The following is a 19,967-nucleotide window of genomic DNA, read 5'->3' as shown; positions in this document are numbered from 1 at the left end:
CTCATGAATGAATTACTGCTATGTGCTCTGTGTGAATATACACCTTAATAATGCTTCTGAGCAATTTAAACTGCTGAAGAATTCGGTGGCCCATTGTGAGCGCAGAGACGTCCTTGTACTTTGTATTATACCATGCCATATGAGAGCTGAACTAATAACCTCCTTCTACAGGCTCCGATTCATCAAAGCTAACCTTGTCTTTAATGGAAGCACTCATATGTTAAAAATTGAGTACATGCAGAAATACTATGCTGAACAGGCAGCTTGCTCTTAAAAGGGATTCCTTGACTGTGGAATATGCTTTCTGTTTCAGTTTAAAAACACTTTGGGTCACTCTGTCAATTCCACTCTTCCCAGGTAACTTCCTTGTGGAAAAGCAGGCAATGGCATAGAAACAGTCAGGTTTCCCTGCCACTGAGCAGGAACTGAAGTGTTTTCTGTTACAAAAAATAAAGCTAAATATTTAGTTACAGAAAACGCATTTCCAGCATAGAGAAATTTCCAAGGTTGCCCTTGACAGTCCTCAATTATCAGCAAACTTAACGCAAGACTTGAAATGTCAGACTGCACAGAATTCAACGGTAAACATCGACGAGGAGAGCTGAGCGCACTTTTTTGGAAATACCTATCTCCACACTGTATCCACCATGACAGTTAAGCCATTACGAAGTCCCACTGCTACAAGCTTGGGTATTTTCTTAAGGTACACATTTCTGAGAACATTGTGCCTGGGAGCCCCTGACGGGACTGGGGAATGAAGGATACATACAGATTCTGACTGGGAGGAGTAGAGCAGGTTTCTGAAGGCTTTGTTTGCTGCCCGCAGCAAAGACCAGACAGAACAGGTCCGTTCCTGAGTGTGTTTTTCTCCTCTCTCTTTCGCATTGTTGCACAGGAATGTACCAAAGAGGCAAGAGTAGGTGTGCTGCACCAATTTGACCTGCACAGACCAATACAAATATTGTCACATGGCAGAAGATATCAGCTTAATGTGAGAATCAACGTTCAGGCTTAAGAAGCAACAAATCTTTCCTTCACAGGGCAATACACCCCCTTCCTAAAGACTGATATACAAATACACCTAGCATTGTTTGCATACCTCTAAACTAATTGCAAAGGAACTCAGGCATAGCGGAATCTTTTAAAATCATAACTAAAAAAAAAAAAAATCGAGGAAAAAAAATATAAAGACAAAATTTTTGTTCATAATGAAGTATAAGAGTCTTGCTGATTCCAACTGATAGCCCTGTAGGACAGGCACAGAAGAGAATCATGATACCCGTTACAAAACATTAATGCAGCACAGAAAGGCAAAGAACAGTGGGGAAAAGTATTAATTTCTGTACGTTGGTATAAATGCACACAGCACACGCATCCTGATCATTATGCATTCTATGCTGTGGTCCCAGTCTGACAAAATAGCTTAATATGAACTTAACTTTAAGCATATAAATGACTTCCATGAGATTATTCAGACATTTAAATGAAGACAAGTACTTCAATACTCTAATAAATTAAGGGGTTTACTCTAAAAAGGCCAGAATGCTAAGGGTATGTTCACAGACGGCTCCTGTAGATCAGCAGTGTGCTGTGAAGCCAGTTACAACCTTACGTATCCCATTTCACAACTGAGCTAAGCTGGGACTGTACATGTGCTCGGTTACATGGCTGAGCGGGCAAGTGGTAATTCAAGTCAACCACAATCACAGGCATGTGCTTTAAATCTCTTAGTGGATCAGACACTTCATAAAAACTTTTATTCTTCAGATTACTAGTCCTGCAGTCAGTGGCTGCCACTTTCCCAGAGACCTGCTTTCCGGCCTTGGGAAATGATTTTGACCATCCTAGGCAAATTTCGAACAGGAGAGCTGTCCACTTCAAAAGAAAACAAAAAAAGCTCATATATCCTACACATTTTCAGCAGAAAAACTGAATGGAAAGGTAAGGGGGAGGTTGTTTTTAGAGGAGGAGCCTTCAAGTCAAAACAAGATCAAAGTAGGGGGAAGTTTTATTGCCCGTAACTATGACTTTTTCCATGCTGTTTGGATGCATTATACCAGAGTTATTTCAGCACCTCTTAGGTGAGACTATTAAATTCGTATAATTTATTTCTTTCTTTAAAGTTTAAAAGAAGTCCTCAAGGGCTCTGCTTCAGTTTTAAGAGCGAACAGACCGCAGGTCCCATGAAGTATACAAGTACTTTTGTCTACTGTATCTGGGCAGTTTTCCCATTTCCTTTATCAGGCTGCAGCGTATCACAGATAGATGGGAAAACCAGAAACTCCTTGGGACTCTATAGTATGTTAGTACCGGGTACCGGTTTAGAAGCAGTCTATAAAACAGCAATCTCTCAAGCCACAACTCACAAGGAATGCTTCGTTAAACTCGAAAGAGCAAGGGAACTGCCTCTGGAGCTGATGGACGCAGTCCAGCCACTGTAAAAACACTGGGCAGCGCTCATTTAGGTCATCCGAATTCTCACCATGGCCACAGCGATCTGCAAACTTGTGGCCAAAATCCAGCCACTCCGTCTCCACTAGCACCTGGAAACCCTGCAGAAATGAAAGTACAGATGAAAAGTTCCTATTTTTCTTTGGTTCAGTTTTTTAAGACAGTCTGAGACTCACGGGAATCACCTTATTACTGTGTCCTCCCTCACTCCCATTTCCCTTCAGCATTGGCCTCATTTACGGCTTTACCTAATGCCTCTGTGTTCTGAAATGCTGCACAATGAAATTAGGACAGATATGAATTCCCAAGGCTACATGAACAGGAAAGGGAATAAGGCAGGTTAAGTCCTCAGTGACTGGCAGGAAGGATTCTGATACGACACCTATCCTGGCCAGGCAGCGGGGAGTAGGAAATTCACCTTGATCAAAACCCTCTGAGAATCACGGTAACCAACATGTGGACAAGAGAGGAAATTTTAAAGCTCTCCCTTGAAAATGATGGGTGGATCTATCTGTCATAAAAAAAACCAATTCATCCACGATAGGACATCCATGCTCAGGGTGCCTGCCTGTGCGCATACCATTCAACGCCCTCAGACATCTGGTGTGAATTTTGGGGTTGTCCTATGCAGGGACAGGAGCTGGACTTGATGATCCTTATGGGTCCCTTGCAACTCAGGACATTCTATGATACCAAATGTAGCACAGTCACAAGGTTGATTAAAGGTCAAGTTGCACGATTTGCATGAGTTGCGCATGAAAGGGGCAAGGAACGTTTCAAAACAGTGCCTAGCTGAGCACCTGAACGCGACACCTCATCTTACCGGACCTAAAACCCATCACAGGTTCGGAAGGTTTTGATTCTTAGCGGAAAGTAAAATTGTAGAGCATGCTTATTAAGTCAATGGTTGTAATTAGAGCAAAAATAATAGCTGATAGCCAAAAAGCTTGAAATGTGACAATGCTGAAGACTCATTTTCCTAAACATTTCTGACCCTTGTATAGACAGCTACAGTTTATGGTTTCCTCTGATGCGGTGGTGGACAAGAGGGAAGGCAAAGGTTGTGTACAGAAGAACTCTGCACTTTGAACAGGAACGACGGCCCTCTTAGGAGGGACCAGGAGGAGGCTCCGTGCCAAGGACAGAGCAGTATGTTTTGACCTGATGGATGCCGACTTTAGAACCCATGTGAAAAAGGATCTGAGAAGTTTCCACCATTTCATCCAAAAGGCACTGCTACAGTTTAAACTTCTGGTCCTCATGTGTCCAAGGCTTTAAGCAGCAGTTTTTATAGCAGAGTGCTCAGACATATGCTTCTGTTCTAGACAACAAAGGCATCTGCATGTGGGCTGGCAGATGGAATCCAACCATCACATATCACACAATGCTAAAAAGCGAGGGGGGGGTGGGGGAATTTCAGGCTAAAAACCCAAGAGAAATATAACTAAGTGACAGAGGACAACGAAAATGTGAAATTGGAAAAACATGCAGTTGGGAAATCTAGAAAAGAGAAAGGCTTTGTATCAATAGTTGGCTGAGAAACTGCAATGGTGTAATGGAAACTGCAATACGTAGCACTTTGTGCTACATATTCTCAAGCTAAATACGGGGAAGCATAGACCATGACTGGGCAGTTACAGCAAAGGGGAAAAACATAATCTGCTCTTGAATTAGAGACTATATTTACACCTATATGTAACTGTGTCTGCAGACTACTGTTAGTAAACTCCTGCTAGCTTTAGTGCTTTTTCCAGTGGAAAAAAAATGAAATCATTTATAGACAGACTTCCTCAGAAAAGGACCCAAACTCGGTAACTACCTCACGCACTAAGAGATGGTTTACAAACCTCTGTGGTCCTGTAATACGGATCTAGCAGCAGTTTGGCCAGCGCCACGATCTGGGGGGTTCGGTCCCAGCCGTCTGAGCAGTGCACCAAGACTGGTCGCTGGTCTCGGTCCACGGCATGAACTACGAGTAGCGCGGATTTCAGAAGCACAGATAAGTGCTGCAGCCATTTGGTACTTTCCAGAGCTGATAACCAACTAGAGGAAAACAAGGAAAGACAGTTTTTGCTCTTTTAAAATGCTTTCAGGTTTGGATCTTCAAATTTATCAAGTCAAAGCTCCTATTTTAATAAGCTGTGAATGCCGTTCTTGAATATTTTTCATTTACGTCTCGTTAACAATTTCCCAGATTTGTAAGAAACAAAGCCATGCAGTCCACCTGAGGAACAGCCAGTCTCTCGTAAACGCTTTGCTGCATAAGACTTGCAAGAAGCTTAAATAACATTTTCCCAGACAAGAGCATAACATGTCACCAGCAACAGACAATGGAACAGTGCTGTAGGTATCTCAGGAATCTCTACCTTATGAAGATCTACGTATCCAGTTTGGAAAGGGTGGCCATTCTGCATCTACTTTGAAACCATGAAAGACTCTTAGGAGCTAATTCAAAACAGGGAAGCGGTAGGGGAAACAGGACTGGTGCAAGGACAGTGTCCTAGTGAAGACCCAACCTGAGAAGCTCCCGAGACGATGGGCCGTTAGAGGCTAGCTATCCCATAGCACTGGAGGGCTATGAAATGCGTCTCCTGAAATGACGCTATAAATGCGTGAAGTACATGGAACGCCACTAGAATTTTCTGAAGGAGAGCCAAGCTGTGAAGACTGAAGAACCAGGAAAAACAGGTAAGCCCAGATCTCATTTTTTAGGTTCACTTCAATGATAATAAACTAATGGCTTCCTTTAGCTCAAATTCCGTGGAAATGAAAAGATTAGCATTATTAGACAGGAAAGTCATCAAGAGAAAAAAAAACCACTAAATTTCAGTTTACTAATCAGCAGCAAAAGAATGCAGTTGCAGAAACATGTAAACAAAGGCAAAAAACCACCAAACGTCCACTTACTTTCCTGGATCTGGCATTTGTGTGCAGAGCAAACGCAGCGACTGAAAACTCTTCCGGATAGAATGAATGTTTGCCATCCCCATGAACACCACTTCACAGTTTGGATAATATTCTGTAAGGAAATATCAAGAAAGAGGGAAGAAACTAAAAACTACACTAAGTTTAATTTCTAAAAGAAGCTTTTTCATAAAAACAAACTGCTATTGCTGTGGGCAGATGAAATAACCTGTTTACGAATATTTTAAGGAGAAACTAGTACTTGGAGTTCAGTAGGTATTCCAGACATTACAGCACAGCATAGCAAAACAGGAAACAGTTAGCAAAGTGTTTGTGTATTTATTTTCAATGTTTCACTTCACATTACAAAAAGCAGAGTACAAACCTATGGGAATAGTGATATTGCTGTGCTCGAGGCTACAGAATGCTTTTAAAAGGAACATCCTAAAAGCAAAGCATAAACAATATTTAACTGATAATTTACGGATGTTCCTAAATTTGGCAAACTAACGTACATTTTTATACAAGTTATAGATTCCTCTTCCTAACCACTCAAAAAGGCTAAAAGGTTACTTCATTTACTGCTTTATTCTGAGCTTTTCTATTATGAGGAACAAGCATCACACACGTGAGAAATACTCAAAGCTCAGGAAAACAGGAGATAGATGGAATTACTGAGCCTGCCTTCAGAAGTTGCTATGGGAGGTACTCAGGCAACTCTGCTCTACTGGCGAGGCAGTATCTGTACAGACAGGGGCCGCTACTCAGAGGGAACACCGAAGAAGCTGCAGAAAAATACTGATAGTCTTTCCTGGATTTAGCTTTCCTCTATCCTGATGCTTCTAACTGCACAAAAATGATGACACGGTAGCTAAAATGGCCTTTTCTACAATAGAAAAAAATTAATCAGGATTCAGAATACGGGATATTGAGTGCTTGCACAGGAAAACGCAGTAGTCTCTTAAAAGAGCATGTTTTATATCATTTGATTTCTTAACTGTTAACAGTGCAATGAATTCTGACCCAAACCAGAACATCCTGTTAGTGATGGACTAGGTAACCCCAGTCAGAAGCGACTGATGGTATCAGACAATTTAAGCATTTTTTGGTCTTTTTACTGAATGATGTTATAAATAAAATAAAGCATAACGTAACTGAAACTTTTATACGGAGAGAGCGAAGCAAACCTGGCAATACCTGGAGAAAACTTAGCAGCAAAGAGGAAGCACTTAATGCAGGTCAAATTTATCAAAGGTGACAAGCTGTTTGGAAATTTTCTACAAAGAATTCAAGAACCAATACATAGGAAGACAATCAAACTTCTTGTATACTCTGCTTTTCTGTTGTGAAATTTTACTCTCTGATGACGAGTTATTTAGTAGTTTTGAGGTGTTAAATGGAAAATTCATCTTTTCTTACTGGTGGCTACATATCAAAGTGCAGCTATTGCAGCCAAGACCGAAATAAGAATATATGGTCAAAATAGCTTTTGTTATCTTATCTACAGTTGTTCTGTCTGGTGGTTTTTTTGTAGACTCTCCATCCACAGAATTTTAACAGGTTGAATTCATATCCAACAATGACCATAAAAAAATATCTTGTTTATAATACCAACAAGTTACAAGTGCCAAAGAACACAGAAAGTGATAATTGCAAATGTATTACAAATGCAAGATGAATCAGGATTTCAGTTGGTTTGGGTTATGATACAAATGCTGAAAAACGTTTCAGCTTTCGAAAAATTGCTGAGAAGTTGTCTTCTGCACAACCATTCTAGAATATTACTATCCTCTACAGTTAGTGGATTTTTACAAGTTTGTTCAGGTTTTTTTTAGACATTAGCACACTGGACACCTTTGTCTCACTCTATACATTTGACTCAGCAGGGGAAAGCTAATCAGCATATTCCACACAGTTCAGCATTTACTGAACGCTGTTACCAGCTGGTTTTATGCTCTAAGAAACAGACCTAATTAACAGCTAAACCTGTCTTTTTGAAGGGCTGCGTGATAGCTGCAACGATCCAGAACTTTCACATAGATGAACAGTATTTGCATCCACGCAGTCTGTTAAATACACAGTACTGAAGGATATCAGTGTAATTATATTTGAGCAAATCCTTTTGATTAAGTTAATAGAGAACTGAGGGGATACCTGGGCACTCACAGCCTCCACCTTTGGCTCTGTTCGCCACAGCTGCTGCGTAAGATCGTGCGTCCAAGATCAAAAGCTTCTGAGGCTGTATCGCCAAACTCTCTGCTCCTGAAGCATTAGAGATTGAGGAATCTGGGGAAGAGGATATGCAACTGATGAATAACTGAAGGGATACTTCTGACACTGTTCACAACATTGATTCACTCAAGTCCCACAACGCATATGCGCTGCACATACAGAAACTGGAGAATGCCTGATTAAATACAAAGGATTGAGTCTGTTACAGTACATATAGAAGATTAAGCTTTTACATAAAGCTCTGCCCTTTACAGAAAAGGAACAGTGACAAACTTACCAAATTCCACATCAGAGAGGTCCCCTCCATTGGAGAAATCTCTGGAACAATTTCCATTCATTAATTTGTTACTGTTGGACCTCGAATCTGAGGCACAGGCTTTGGCTACAGACTGGACAAGGTGTTCATCATCCGCATTCCTCCAGCCCCACCAACTGACCTCAGGCTGTCCACAGCGGGAAATAACTGCTCCGTTGCTCTGATGCCTGGAAAAGAAAAGAATAAAACCAGCGGTGCCTAACTTGAAGAATCAGGATGAAAGACACAGAGGGCATAAAAAATTAAATGGTGCACTCCAGTAGTTTAACTCCTGTTGGGGAACTCTCTACCGTTCAGCAGTTATCCTCCATCCGTGATTCAGTGGCAACATATTCCATGTGCTTCCCTTCAAAATGCTGACTGCGACCACACAGTCACTAGACGGTAAAAGTCAAAGCCGAAATCAGTAAGAGAAAACAAAGCATTTTCTTGTTCAATATTGTTGTCTGTTGGCCAGCGAAAGCTGGGGAACATTTTGGAACAGCAGATGAGGCATTAAAGAGGTATTCAACACCTGCTGGATAGTCAGGTCTACTGCTACAATGCCAGAATAAAGAGGAAAGTTACATTGAACTCATGCTCATTTTAAAGCTAGAAGACAGGAGTAAAACCACAGATTCACTTTTTGATGAGATTTTTTAAATCAAAACATAGCACTAATGAAATCTGAAGAATGTTACAATTTTGGTGGGAAATACCACGCCTTCTATCTGATGATGCCTAATGGTAAGCCAAAACCGTACTCCTATACACCGATGGTACCCATTTCTAGGCACCACCTGTGAATCACAGGAGGCGGTCCTTGAACACTGCAGAACCATATCCAGAAGCCAGTGTATTTTAAGTATTGTTTCACTAGCTAAAAGGAAGAGCCTTTCGCATCTCAGGATGCTAAATATCTGCAGTTTTACTCGTTCTGAAGTCTGGTATTAGCATCTGTGGGAAAGGAGTGGCTCTGCCATCCCCTCTTCAGCTTCTTCTCCTCTATGTGTGGGTCTTCTCCGTCCCTCTTCCTGACCCTCTCTGGGCAGTGTTTTCTCTGCTGCCTCTCAAACACCGATCGTATTTAGCAGAAGAGCACCAAGGAGCTGATGAAGGGCAACAGTAGCTCTTACGTGTGAGCACCACCGTGGTGCCAGGCTGGGAAATAACAAAGTCCACAAACAAGTAAATTTTGCTACAGACACCTAAGTAGCACTGAAAAAGGGAATACTGTTTATTAACAGAATATTTTTCTTCTAAAATGTGATAGAAATTGCAAGCACTCTGTATACTGATAAAACTTCAGAGAACTGGCAAATGGAGTAGAGAGATGAGTCTATCAATTAAAAAATATGTCGAGGAGATAACCAAAGAATGACCTAACTTGAACGTAGCTATCTCCTTCTGGGGAGCATCATTAAAAAAAAAAAAAAAAATCAGTTGTTTGCTTTTTTTTTTACATGTCTGAAGAGTTAGTAGTTATTTTCTTAAATTTGACCTAGCTTCTTGTACTACACAAAGAACAGATTTGAAGTAAGTAAAATGCATCCAACCATTGCAAGCATACTCTGAAAAAGATGTAAAAACTCTCCCCTATAATCTATTATATAAAAGAGTACTGAAACATATTATCACTGTAATTTCACTTACTGCCTCCGTGCTGGCACATCCCACTGCTGCCAACAGAAATGTAATGCCCCGTTTACTGAAGCGTTTACATCTGGCATTAACAACGTTCTCCTTGACCTTCACTAGCAGCACCCCGAATTCAGAGGACCTCAGCCACGGCAGGAAAGGAAGCCCAGCTGTCGGTATGAAGAGCTGCAGGTGGAACGGCCAAAGCAGAGAAGAGACCCAACTTCTCGCAGGCCACAGGGTGAGTCAGCGATGCTGAGGAATGGGACACCTAGAAGTGTTAACTCCCTGCCTCATGTCCCATCTGAAATATCCTATCACTCACCCACACACTGTTTTCTATTTAAATGGCCTGCAAATATACATCCCTTTAAGCAAAGGTGCCTCTAGGCAATGCCATTCTTGCTCAGGAGTCCCATGAGAAGCCCATACATAAAGTATGCACGTGACAATTACAGGTCCTATATGTTACGATGCGGCAAAGGATTTGAGAGTCTTCCTGCAAACAAGCTGGCCATCCCAGCTTCACGTCAACCAAGAGTTGTTTAATTCCCTCTAATAAGGCAACTGATGACTGGTGAGCATTAGCTGAATCTTTAAGCAAATTTAAACAGTTGACTTTGACAGCCCTGAACAGGAAGAAAGCCCACCCAAACCTATAAATCTTTTTTTTTTTTCCCTGTCGCCACTCTAATAAATGTTTATGGAGGTGTGAGGAGCTGGTTTACAATCTGTTGTCAGAGCTGCCGACCCCCCGTCAGGCGCGGAGCAGCACCACCTCTGCAGCGTCACTGCAGGCACAGCAGCGGGCAGCAGCGACCGCCTCGTGCTACTCATCCAAAGCACCACTTACATTGGGTTACGGCTCCTTGTTGCAAAAACTTAAAATTATAAAATAGGTAGTGATACGGTATTGTAAGTATTTTTCATAGCTCTTTTGTAATTGTTTCATATAAAATTCCTTCACTGAGAGGAAGCAACCGACACACTGCATTAACTGAACCAAAGGAAAAGCAATCTGAGTGCCACGGCACTTACACCAGGCGCCAGTCGACTGCATGCAAAGGAAAATGTATTTCTGCTGAAGTGAATAGCCTTCCAGAAACAACTCTGTTGATAGCAAATTAGTTCAGCAAAACATAGATGCCAATCACCGAAAGGCCACCTAGCTCCCCGCCACACTTGCACAAATAACAAAAGAAAATAAAACATCATTATACGTGTAAGAAATCTATTTTGAGCACTCAGATAAGGTCATTTATTTTTCCATATGTTCTCCCAGATTTCATTACTACCTGCCTGCGGAATCATTTTCATAGGTTCATAAAGAGTTATATTTTCATCTCCAGGTTCTTGCCTCCTATTTATACTACAAATAATAAAGAATCATTAGGCCAAAAGTAGAGTTCATTGATAGCTGCAAAGCCCTAACACTCCTAAGCCTGCACAAATATGCAATGTTCAGATGTACCAACAGAAATCAGCAAGCAATTCTATTTACGGTAATGTTGGAGGTCTGAGGAATCACACTCATTCCAACCGGACTGGCCATGGGAACAAAAAATAGCAAATAGTTCAAGTGTGATTCCGAAGTCCCTAGAGATAGAGCTGGGGATAAGATGGTGTCACTCAGATCCCAGTAACCAAAAAAAGATTAAAAAAATTAAAGCAAATCCTCCACTGCAAATTTCCTAACCCTCTAGAGACAAAGAAACATGCAGCCTCCCTACAGAAACTAAATAGTAAATCACCATTAGATAACTAGAGAGCCCTCTATAAAGCATTGCCTAGCTGCATGATGTACGGTACACCTCTGCACATGCTTCATCTTCCTTGTGTTCAAGCAACCTTTTGAGTACAACAATAAATCCACTGAGTCCTTGTAACTATAAAGACAGGAAGGACTAATGAAGGTTTGAATAGCTCCCTCCATAGCATTACTTAACTACTAGGACTTGCAACTGAAAAAAAAATATCATTGCTGCAATTCACAAATATAATTCAGCAAGCACAGTACACGGCGATTTTCTGTTTACCTTGGCTTCCCGTGCTGGCAGAAACGCTGCCTGCATGGGTAATCACCTTCAGCAGTGAGCCAGACAAAAAGACACCTTCAACACAGCTGATTTCCAAGTAGGTTCTGAAGTGTTTAGGACACTGTTTGTATAATGTATGAAGTCTTCTCTATCGTCTTTCCACAAAATCCAAAAAGGCTTCTCCCTAACATTGATTTTCTGGGACCAAAACAGATAAGCTACAAAAACCGCGTTACGGGCCAGATTTATCTACATAATTATGTGCCTAGATTTTAAAAAACTGTAAACACAGAAAAACTGCAGAAGCTGGATGTGAGATTTTTCCAGAAATCTGATCATAAAATGGAAGCAACCCTCCTGACAGTCCAATCTCAGCTGAGTGTTTCTGAAGCTTGCCTGTGAATTCAGCCCGCTCAGCTTTTCAGCCTGTGCACACTCTCACAGCTCTCGAACGCTTTACAAGAAGAGACAATGAAGTTTTTGTTGCCAAAGTGCCTGTGTCTCTGGTCTCTCTCTGTCCCAGTGTTCAGTATCTGAGAGAAGTTAGTGGACAAATTTAAAAAAAAAAATCATTATTACTTTCCTCCCCCCCCGAGGTAAAGCAAAAAGAGCACGTTTTTTAAATGTGATCAAAAATGAAACTAATATCCCCAAAATCATCTTCAACAGATAAAAAATGCTGAATGAGCTTTTGTCCCTTACGCCTCCATAAGTAAGGAAAAAAGCTATTTTTATGGCAACATATATAGAGAGAAAACTATACATGGATTTCCAATCATACGGATCATCAAACACTAGCTGATGTGAGTTCTATTAGAGCATAGAATGATGAACGGGATGTCTTGAAAGATTTATTACTAAATGTCAAGATAAGGAAAAAAAGAAAACAAAAAAGAAAAATTTTTCTCCCACTGATTTTGAGATTACGAATGAAAAATTATGTGGTAATTTACCATACATAGTCTCATCACTGCAGAACACTGAATGCCAGGGATTACACAATTTCAGTCGACGAGGTCTTTTGAACATTTAAATCACTCTCCCATAAATCCCCAAGAATGTAAGCTGTACTCAAGAATGCAAAGAAAGGGGTTTCCTTCCCCCGTATAGTGATGAAAGAAGGAGGGTGCTTCCCCGTGTTAAGCGTGCTTGCAGGTGAGGTGTCCCCAGTTATGCGACAACTGCATAAAAGGCACAAAGCGGCCTGGAATGCAGTATTCAAAGTCAAACACAAAACCATATATAAATTACACTACTCTCTTTCATACATATATGTAACATACATACTTATATGTACTACCATAATAATAAAATACCTTAAGTCTTAAAAAATTAGCATATGCTGGAAAGCATTTTTTCCCCCCCTCGCAGAGCTGAACAGAGGATGGAGCAATTCCTTAACATTCAGAAAGAGACTGTGCTAACCTCCCTTTATTATTTGGAAGAAAAAGGAGAAAAGATAGGAGGATTTGAAGATAATGGTCTGCTGCCACAACCTAATTTGTTCTCCTTTCATAGAACAAGAACTCTTAAGCTAGGTAAATAGTGTTTTGTGGCCTACTCTTGTACTCTTGCTCCTCTGACCCAGGCCGTATGAATGTCAACTTTACTGCTCTCTAAATTTAGCTTGCCGCTCAGAGAACAGCTTTTCCTTTCTGTCTGTTTAGAAGGAATGGGTGGCTAGGCAGACTTAATGGAATTATCAGTATTCATTATCTTTTTAATCCCTTTGTCATCTGATTTTTTAAAGAGATTTTAAACGTTTATGGGAGGATAACTACACCAGGAAAGTGGCCAAGCTATTAAATGGCAGGTTCCAGAATATTTGAAAAAAAAAAAAAACAAACCAAAAAAAAACAAACCAGATGCAGAAATATATTTCTTACTAAAGAAGATGCCAAAACCCAGTATCTCAGAAGAGCAATTTTGTTATGAAGAATTGCTGGACTCAATCTAAGGAAGAGGCTGTTTGATTAAAACTATCTAAAATATGTAGATAGTGCTAACATGTACATTCTTTTGTAATTTGAGTTTTATATCTCCCTTAAATAATTTCAGTATTTGTCCTTCTTTATACTGCAGTCTGAGTAATAGCTGGATGAGAATTAGAGAAAAACCAAAGGAGTCCCTAGCCAGAGATGCCATTTATCATTCTACAGCTGTGTTGATGTCTTCACCTTACATTTTTTCATTTTCATATTAAAAAAAATAAAATCAATCTTAACTCAGGTGACTGCCCTAGGAATGACTTGCAGGAGATGCAAATGCTGAGTGCTCCTACAATGTGTTTGGAATTAAAAGATACAAACCATTATTCCCACTCAGAGTGAATGTGTAGTAGGTCTGCCTTACCTCATTTATGGCTTGACAAGGGCCAATAGGTGCTGCTGTCTCACACATTCATGGAGTTTTGAACAGGTATAAAGCAATATGTATATAGGTAGCAAATGTAGAGACAAAGACCCCAAGCTATCAAGCCTAACAGGTCATACTTTGCTGTCAGTTAAGAACAGGTCTGAACATCTTCTCATGCGAGACCTCCCTTTACTTTGAATAAATTATAAAAATATTGTTTTATTATAAAAATATTATTTTATTATAAAAATATTATTTTAAAATACCTTTAACACTTTTGCTAAAGTCTGTCAGGCTCAGTGAGGGGACATCTGGGGCCCAGAGGAGCCTGAACATCTTTCATTACAAGCCAGGATTCCCAGTTACAACTTATTTCAGCTTTTATTTGCTAGAACACCCCATTTACAGCCTGGTGAAAGCTGTTCCACCCACAAGAGCCTCACCTGTACACAACAGCAGGGATACGCTTCCAGGACCGAAAGCTTGCCACGCTCTCTAGCTCTTTATCCGTGATCCAGGCGGGAACGATGATTTCCTGGGGGTAACTACCACAGAGCCTGCGAGAAAAGCGGTGCAAAGGGTTGAACGAAAGCGATACAGAGCAGTTACACACTTTCCATACAACACACACAAATAAGCAGTATAAGCAACGTGACAGCTGTTCATCTCAGCAAACTGCCATTTTGTTGATTCCTGTTTCATTGCACGTTAATAAACTCTTCCTTTGCATATACAAAAAGCACTGTGAACATCGAGGTGCATAAATGCATTTCAGAATTAGAAGATTCAAGCTGGTGTTTTCTTGAGAAATGCACATGTAGGTGATTTTTAACTCCAGCTGCTGAAATAAACTGGACTACAGAAAAGAAATTCTACGTCTCTCCATGCTAAAGAATTAGCCACTCGCTTTCTGGGTCACAAAACACAGAACCACAGCCACACTGGGCTACTGGATTCAAGACAGAAAACTTGTCTAAGTGTGGAAAAAGTACATTGCCAAATCAACCCTTGCTGAAGGCAGGAATCTGAGTGCACTGGCTTATCCTTGACTGGCTAACTGGACCTTTCTTCTACTAGATGCACCTCTTACTCCACAATTTAACTAATAAAGCCATGACTGCCAATGAGAACCGCGCAAGCAGGCAGTAGCGCCTGCAATATATTGCTGAATCATAAACTAGTTCATCCCCAGTCCATCCCCTTGAAGAGATTCACTTACTGCACAAGAAGGACAGACATGAACACGTGTCTAAGGTTGTTCTACTCAGAAAAATATATCCATCAGCCTGAAAAAACGCTCTTTTCTCAAGTGCTGGCCACAAGAAGGAAAGGAGTAGTTTGTGTCATTCTGCGTCCACATGACATAGAAAGTTTTTTCCTTTTTCTTTAGTATCAAATACGTAAGGGATAGCTATTTTTTCTTCCCTAGATTTTTAGAGACCAAGACAGATTCTTCTTGCAGTGACACCAACTACCAGCTGCAAGTCATTATCCTGCAAAGACAGAGCAATGAAACACATCTCATCACAAAGTGTTGCTGCTGGTTTTGCTCTGAATTGCATTAGGGCTCAGCCAGCACGCTCTGTCCAACCTACCGTGAATGCAGGAACGCCTTTCTCTGCTCCGGCAGCTAGAGAAGAGGACATTTGTCTATGCTTTCAGGACCACAGAAAGTGTTTTTTCTTATTTTCAGGATCTACAAGCCTAACTCTTCCAAAACCAACTTTCGTTCTTTAATACAAGTCTTTGTCATAAGTTAGAGAATAAGACACAATAAAAAAAAAAAAAGTTTTTTTAAAAGTTCAGTCAAACTCCACTCTTTGCTCACTTAAGGCTCCCCTTTCTTCCATTAGAATGCTTATCCTCTAAGAAGTTCTCCAGCAAGCACATCAAAATCTGGTATTTCTAAGTCTACAAAAATTGTAGCAGCTAATAAAAAACTAAATAATACTCTAAAAGCGCATTTTTTTCTATAGAACAACAAAAAAAATTGTAATTTTAATTGTCCCTTGTTAGGAACTGTAGAACTTGGAAAAAGTTCCAGTAATCTGCTATAACAAAATTGGTGTTTTGAGATGCCATTTGGCTGTGAATCAGCAGCCCACATAACTTACTTGTACTTCTCATTGATGTTGGAAATCCTCCAGGCATTGTTCATATCAAACCCCATCCGCTCCACTTCATTTTTAAACCTTGAAGTTACATGTTCTCCTGGGTATCAAAAGCAGAGAGAGAAAATAAATGTGAAATAAGAAGTAAGGTTCCTACTTTTCAAAATAGTTAGAGAAAAACACCATTGCACTCATACTTCAAAATTGAAAAGAGAAAGGAACAGTCCAAAAACACCATCTGTATTTCACAACCCTAGTTTGAAAATCCGTATCAGGAGAACCACAGTTTGTACTGATGGCTCTCCCTGCTCAACTCTCCAGAAATGTCAAAGTCCACCAAGGACTTTTTCTCTGAAACAACCAGCTTCTGTAAATTCATGTAAGAAACAATAACGCTGCAGACCAGAACCAAGCGCACCAGCAAAAGCAATTTAGATCCATCAGCAGTCTTAGTGGGAAAACGCTAATAGTTTTTCTTTTCTGAAGTTCATAAGGATTTTATATCAATGAGAAGAATGTGAAGCTCTGGTCTGACTGATACGTGAAGGGGTAATACATGGAATGCCGTCTAGAACTTGGGCACTCTCCATTTAGTATGCAATTTCAGCCACAGGTTTCCTGTGTGACTGTAGGCAAGCCCTGTAATTTAACCTGCATCTCAGTTTTCCATCTGTAAACTGGACATTATTCCTCCATGAGTCATGCGGAGATATGAAGATAAAATGCATAAATGATTGTTGGACACAAATATCAGTCACAAGACCCTCACAAATTCCTGGATTAATATATTAAAGGAACTGGAACGAGCTCCATTTATTTCCTAGACACTTCTTTAAAAGTATCAAAATACAATTGAAAAATACACAATGGCAATAAAGAATTATTTGATAGACAGAAAGTCTAGAGAATTAGAAGGTACTCAATCAACGTGTAGAAGAGAATAACGTACAAAATTTCCAGGTTCACAGAGCTAAAGAATGTTATAAATTTAACGAGCATGTGAGCAACACTAGATAAAATGATTCTGAAAGGCTGTCCATTGCTTGTCTCTTTAAACTACTGTTATCATTAAATCATGAGGCAGAGCATCACCCGACAGGGAAAAAAAAAATCTGTTGAAAAATTAATGCTTTAACTATTACATCTTTCCATTATATGTTTCAGAAAACAAATTTTTATGTGACTTACAGAACAATTGAAGAAAAATATAGAGAAATAGGTAAACTAAGAATAAAAATAGCAGCCTAACTACAGGACTTAATTAGCTGCGAAAGAAAAGATATAATGTTATTCATGCCTACAGGTCAGATCATACACTGAAAATGGTGCATCTACACGTGCTTTACAATACGGACAATGTGCAAGAGATCTGCATAATGAGATTATTTTTCTTATGCTTTTTGAAAGGTAAAACATGAGAATGCCATTGTGTGCAAAGGGAGAATATTCACTCTTCAAGGCACATGGCAGTAAAATCTATGGACCTGACTGACCTTCATCACTTATTCCTTTTACATCATGTCACTGGTACAACAGTACCATAAAAAAGAAATAGTTCTGTCTCCTGCGTCGTGCCTTTTCTGCAGAAGGCTAGTCTCAGTACCACACAGACGCTGCAGTTCTGCTCTACCTTCCCTATCATCAGATCAGTTAGGCTGGAGCTTGCCAACAATCTCCCGCTTCTCACGTGAACTCTGTGTGAGCTTGAATTTATTATCTTTTAGCCACCTACTCAAATAGGCCAGCTGCTTGAGCCCCTGTTTTACAAAAACTGGATGGCTCCATCCGGAGATGGCAGCTCTGTGAGGAGCCCTTTGATCCTTTGTCAAGTGCAGAGCTGAAACTGGGACAATACATTCCAGCCAGACAACAACCTCTGTCATGTTCTTCTTTAGCTTCTTTTAAAAAAACAAAACAAAACAAACAAAAAACCCAATCAAACCCTTTTACTGGAACAGCAGGATGCTCTTGCAGCACTGAGAACGGCCTTCATTATCAGCTGTTTTGAGGAATGGTCATTAAAACCTGCAATACATCCTTAAGGGTTTTTCTGGAGAGTAAATGACAATACCGGAAATATCCCCAGTCATCGATGCTGCATACTGCTAGTGGGTTTTAAGAGAAACACATAAAACTACATGAAAATGAAATATTCTGTTTGATTTCTCTCAATTTTTCAGCTACTGTGCGTGTCATGAAATCATAGATTTTCCTCTGAGAAACGAAACCCTAGCCTTAACATTTTGTCCATTCCTCCTGAAACGCTGGTATTTTAAAAAGCATTTTGAGCCAAGATGGATAATATTTTCAAAGCACCCCAATCAATTCTCAAAATCAGAGAAAAAGCAAGCTATACATTTTGTGGACTTGTGCCTTCTGACTGAAAGCTGATCTTGTGAGCCACAGTTCATATCTCCCATTACATACACTGATAACAACTTAGTTTGTTTTTTTTTTTCCCCAGAAGCTGATAGTTAGATTTTGGGAAAAGACCTGAGTTTAAAATTCTGCTCTGAGGATATTTTTGCCTTTTTTCAGTAACTGCTAACATAAAGTGTGTGAAGTGCAGGCACGGGAATCAGAACCAAGGAGCACCTCCTCCCACTTGCGTGCCACCTGCTGACTGCTCTTCCTCAGGCACCAAAGAGATTACAGTCTTTGCTCAGCCCCAGACCAGCTTCAGTAATAAGGAGAGAATCACACTAACATTCCTCAAACTGGTAACTGGGACACTTTTCTCAGATGTGTGAACTGTGAGCAAAGAGAGCCTCAGATCGGCGAGGGCCTGGAACCCAGATTTCCTTATATTCAAACAAGTGCTATAACCACCAGCATCCCAATTTTTAGCTTTTATTTACTTGTGGGCTTCTACAACTTTCCAGCAAGGATGACATTTCACTAAAGTAGGTCGCTGTCTTGCAGCTGTGAATGAACCTCAGGAGCAGCTCAGGGACTTCCTTCTCCTTCACCTCCTGCTCCTCAACATCCATGTTGAAGACCACTGTTCTAGGCAATTACAAAAAATGTGGGCACAATCAATACAAAATGGTTTAGATTGAAAGTTACTGCCATGGTGAACAAAACGTTATTAGTATTACATACGACTGACTAAATCAAATCCACCATAATAATTTCCTCAGGATATGCAGGTACTGCTTTGCATATTGATCCCAAAGTAACTATGGTGGGAGCTCATCTCTCCTTTGTTCAGACAGGACAAAACTCAGACTGTGCGGCAGACATGCAAGACATTAAAGGACACCTCGCTGTAACTGAAGGTGTACTACGCCTATATAATTACCACATACAGTGAATTCACGAGGTAGTGAAGAAGTGCAAGAACTTATGTACAAAAAAAAAAAATCCATACTGGAATCTTGCAGGCTCAGTTTAACACCACAGACTGAATTTGTTTGTAACTTTTTTGAAAGTCTGGGTCTCAGCAAACAGGCAGTTACTAGTCCATGCATTTGTGATGATCCCCAAAGTGTTTCCGCATACCTGGCCGACACAAATCCCCGTGCTGTTCCTTTTCGCTAGCATATACCTCCATACACCAAGCGTGATAGGCAAACGAGAAAAGGTCTTCTATCTTCGAAGGAGGGCGGATGGCATTGTTCAGTCGCTTAAGCCAGTCTTGACACTGCTCAAAAGTAGAAAACTGACACCTGTCCCAGAAACAAACATTTATCTATTAATTTTCAGTAAAAGATGCCAGACTATAAGATCTGACAGGCTGACTATGAAAACATCTGTGAAAGCAAAAAGTAAATACAAACATCTTATTGATAACTTAGTTCTGCTGTGTACATGAAACCTTTGGATACTAGTGAAGACATACACACTTAGGAAGTCAAAACAAACTGTAAGCAGGAAAGCAATGTTCTGTGATTGTGAATAAACCAGCGGTATGTCCTACGAATCGTGAATGAAGGAGATGCTTAT

At 40.3% G+C, this 19,967-nt stretch overlaps 1 protein-coding gene across 17 annotated transcripts in view; it reads right to left on the bottom strand.

Annotated features, from left to right (window-relative positions):
• MTMR3 (myotubularin related protein 3) overlaps nucleotides 1-19,967 on the bottom strand; it is an 82,385-nt gene that overhangs the window by 13,065 nt on the left and 49,353 nt on the right. For all 17 annotated transcript variants that reach the window (XM_087768341.1, XM_087768346.1, XM_087768328.1 and 14 more), the window contains 9 exons: nucleotides 19,524-19,690; nucleotides 16,026-16,122; nucleotides 14,355-14,468; nucleotides 7,865-8,070; nucleotides 7,510-7,641; nucleotides 5,359-5,470; nucleotides 4,299-4,494; nucleotides 2,367-2,552; nucleotides 770-940 (listed from right to left, as the gene is read on the bottom strand). In XM_087768341.1, coding sequence (XP_087624467.1) covers nucleotides 770-940; nucleotides 2,367-2,552; nucleotides 4,299-4,494; nucleotides 5,359-5,470; nucleotides 7,510-7,641; nucleotides 7,865-8,070; nucleotides 14,355-14,468; nucleotides 16,026-16,122; nucleotides 19,524-19,690 — 1,381 coding nt within the window. The remainder of the gene's footprint in view (nucleotides 1-769; nucleotides 941-2,366; nucleotides 2,553-4,298; nucleotides 4,495-5,358; nucleotides 5,471-7,509; nucleotides 7,642-7,864; nucleotides 8,071-14,354; nucleotides 14,469-16,025; nucleotides 16,123-19,523; nucleotides 19,691-19,967) is intronic.

Source organism: Nipponia nippon, unplaced genomic scaffold (genome assembly GCF_047370975.1).
Source record: "Nipponia nippon isolate SJK-2023a ecotype South Korea unplaced genomic scaffold, ASM4737097v1 scaffold_30, whole genome shotgun sequence".
In the NCBI taxonomy this organism is placed as follows: Eukaryota; Metazoa; Chordata; class Aves; order Pelecaniformes; family Threskiornithidae; genus Nipponia; species Nipponia nippon.
The sequence above is the reverse complement of the archived record's forward strand: the minus strand, read 5'-3'. Positions and strand labels throughout refer to the sequence as shown.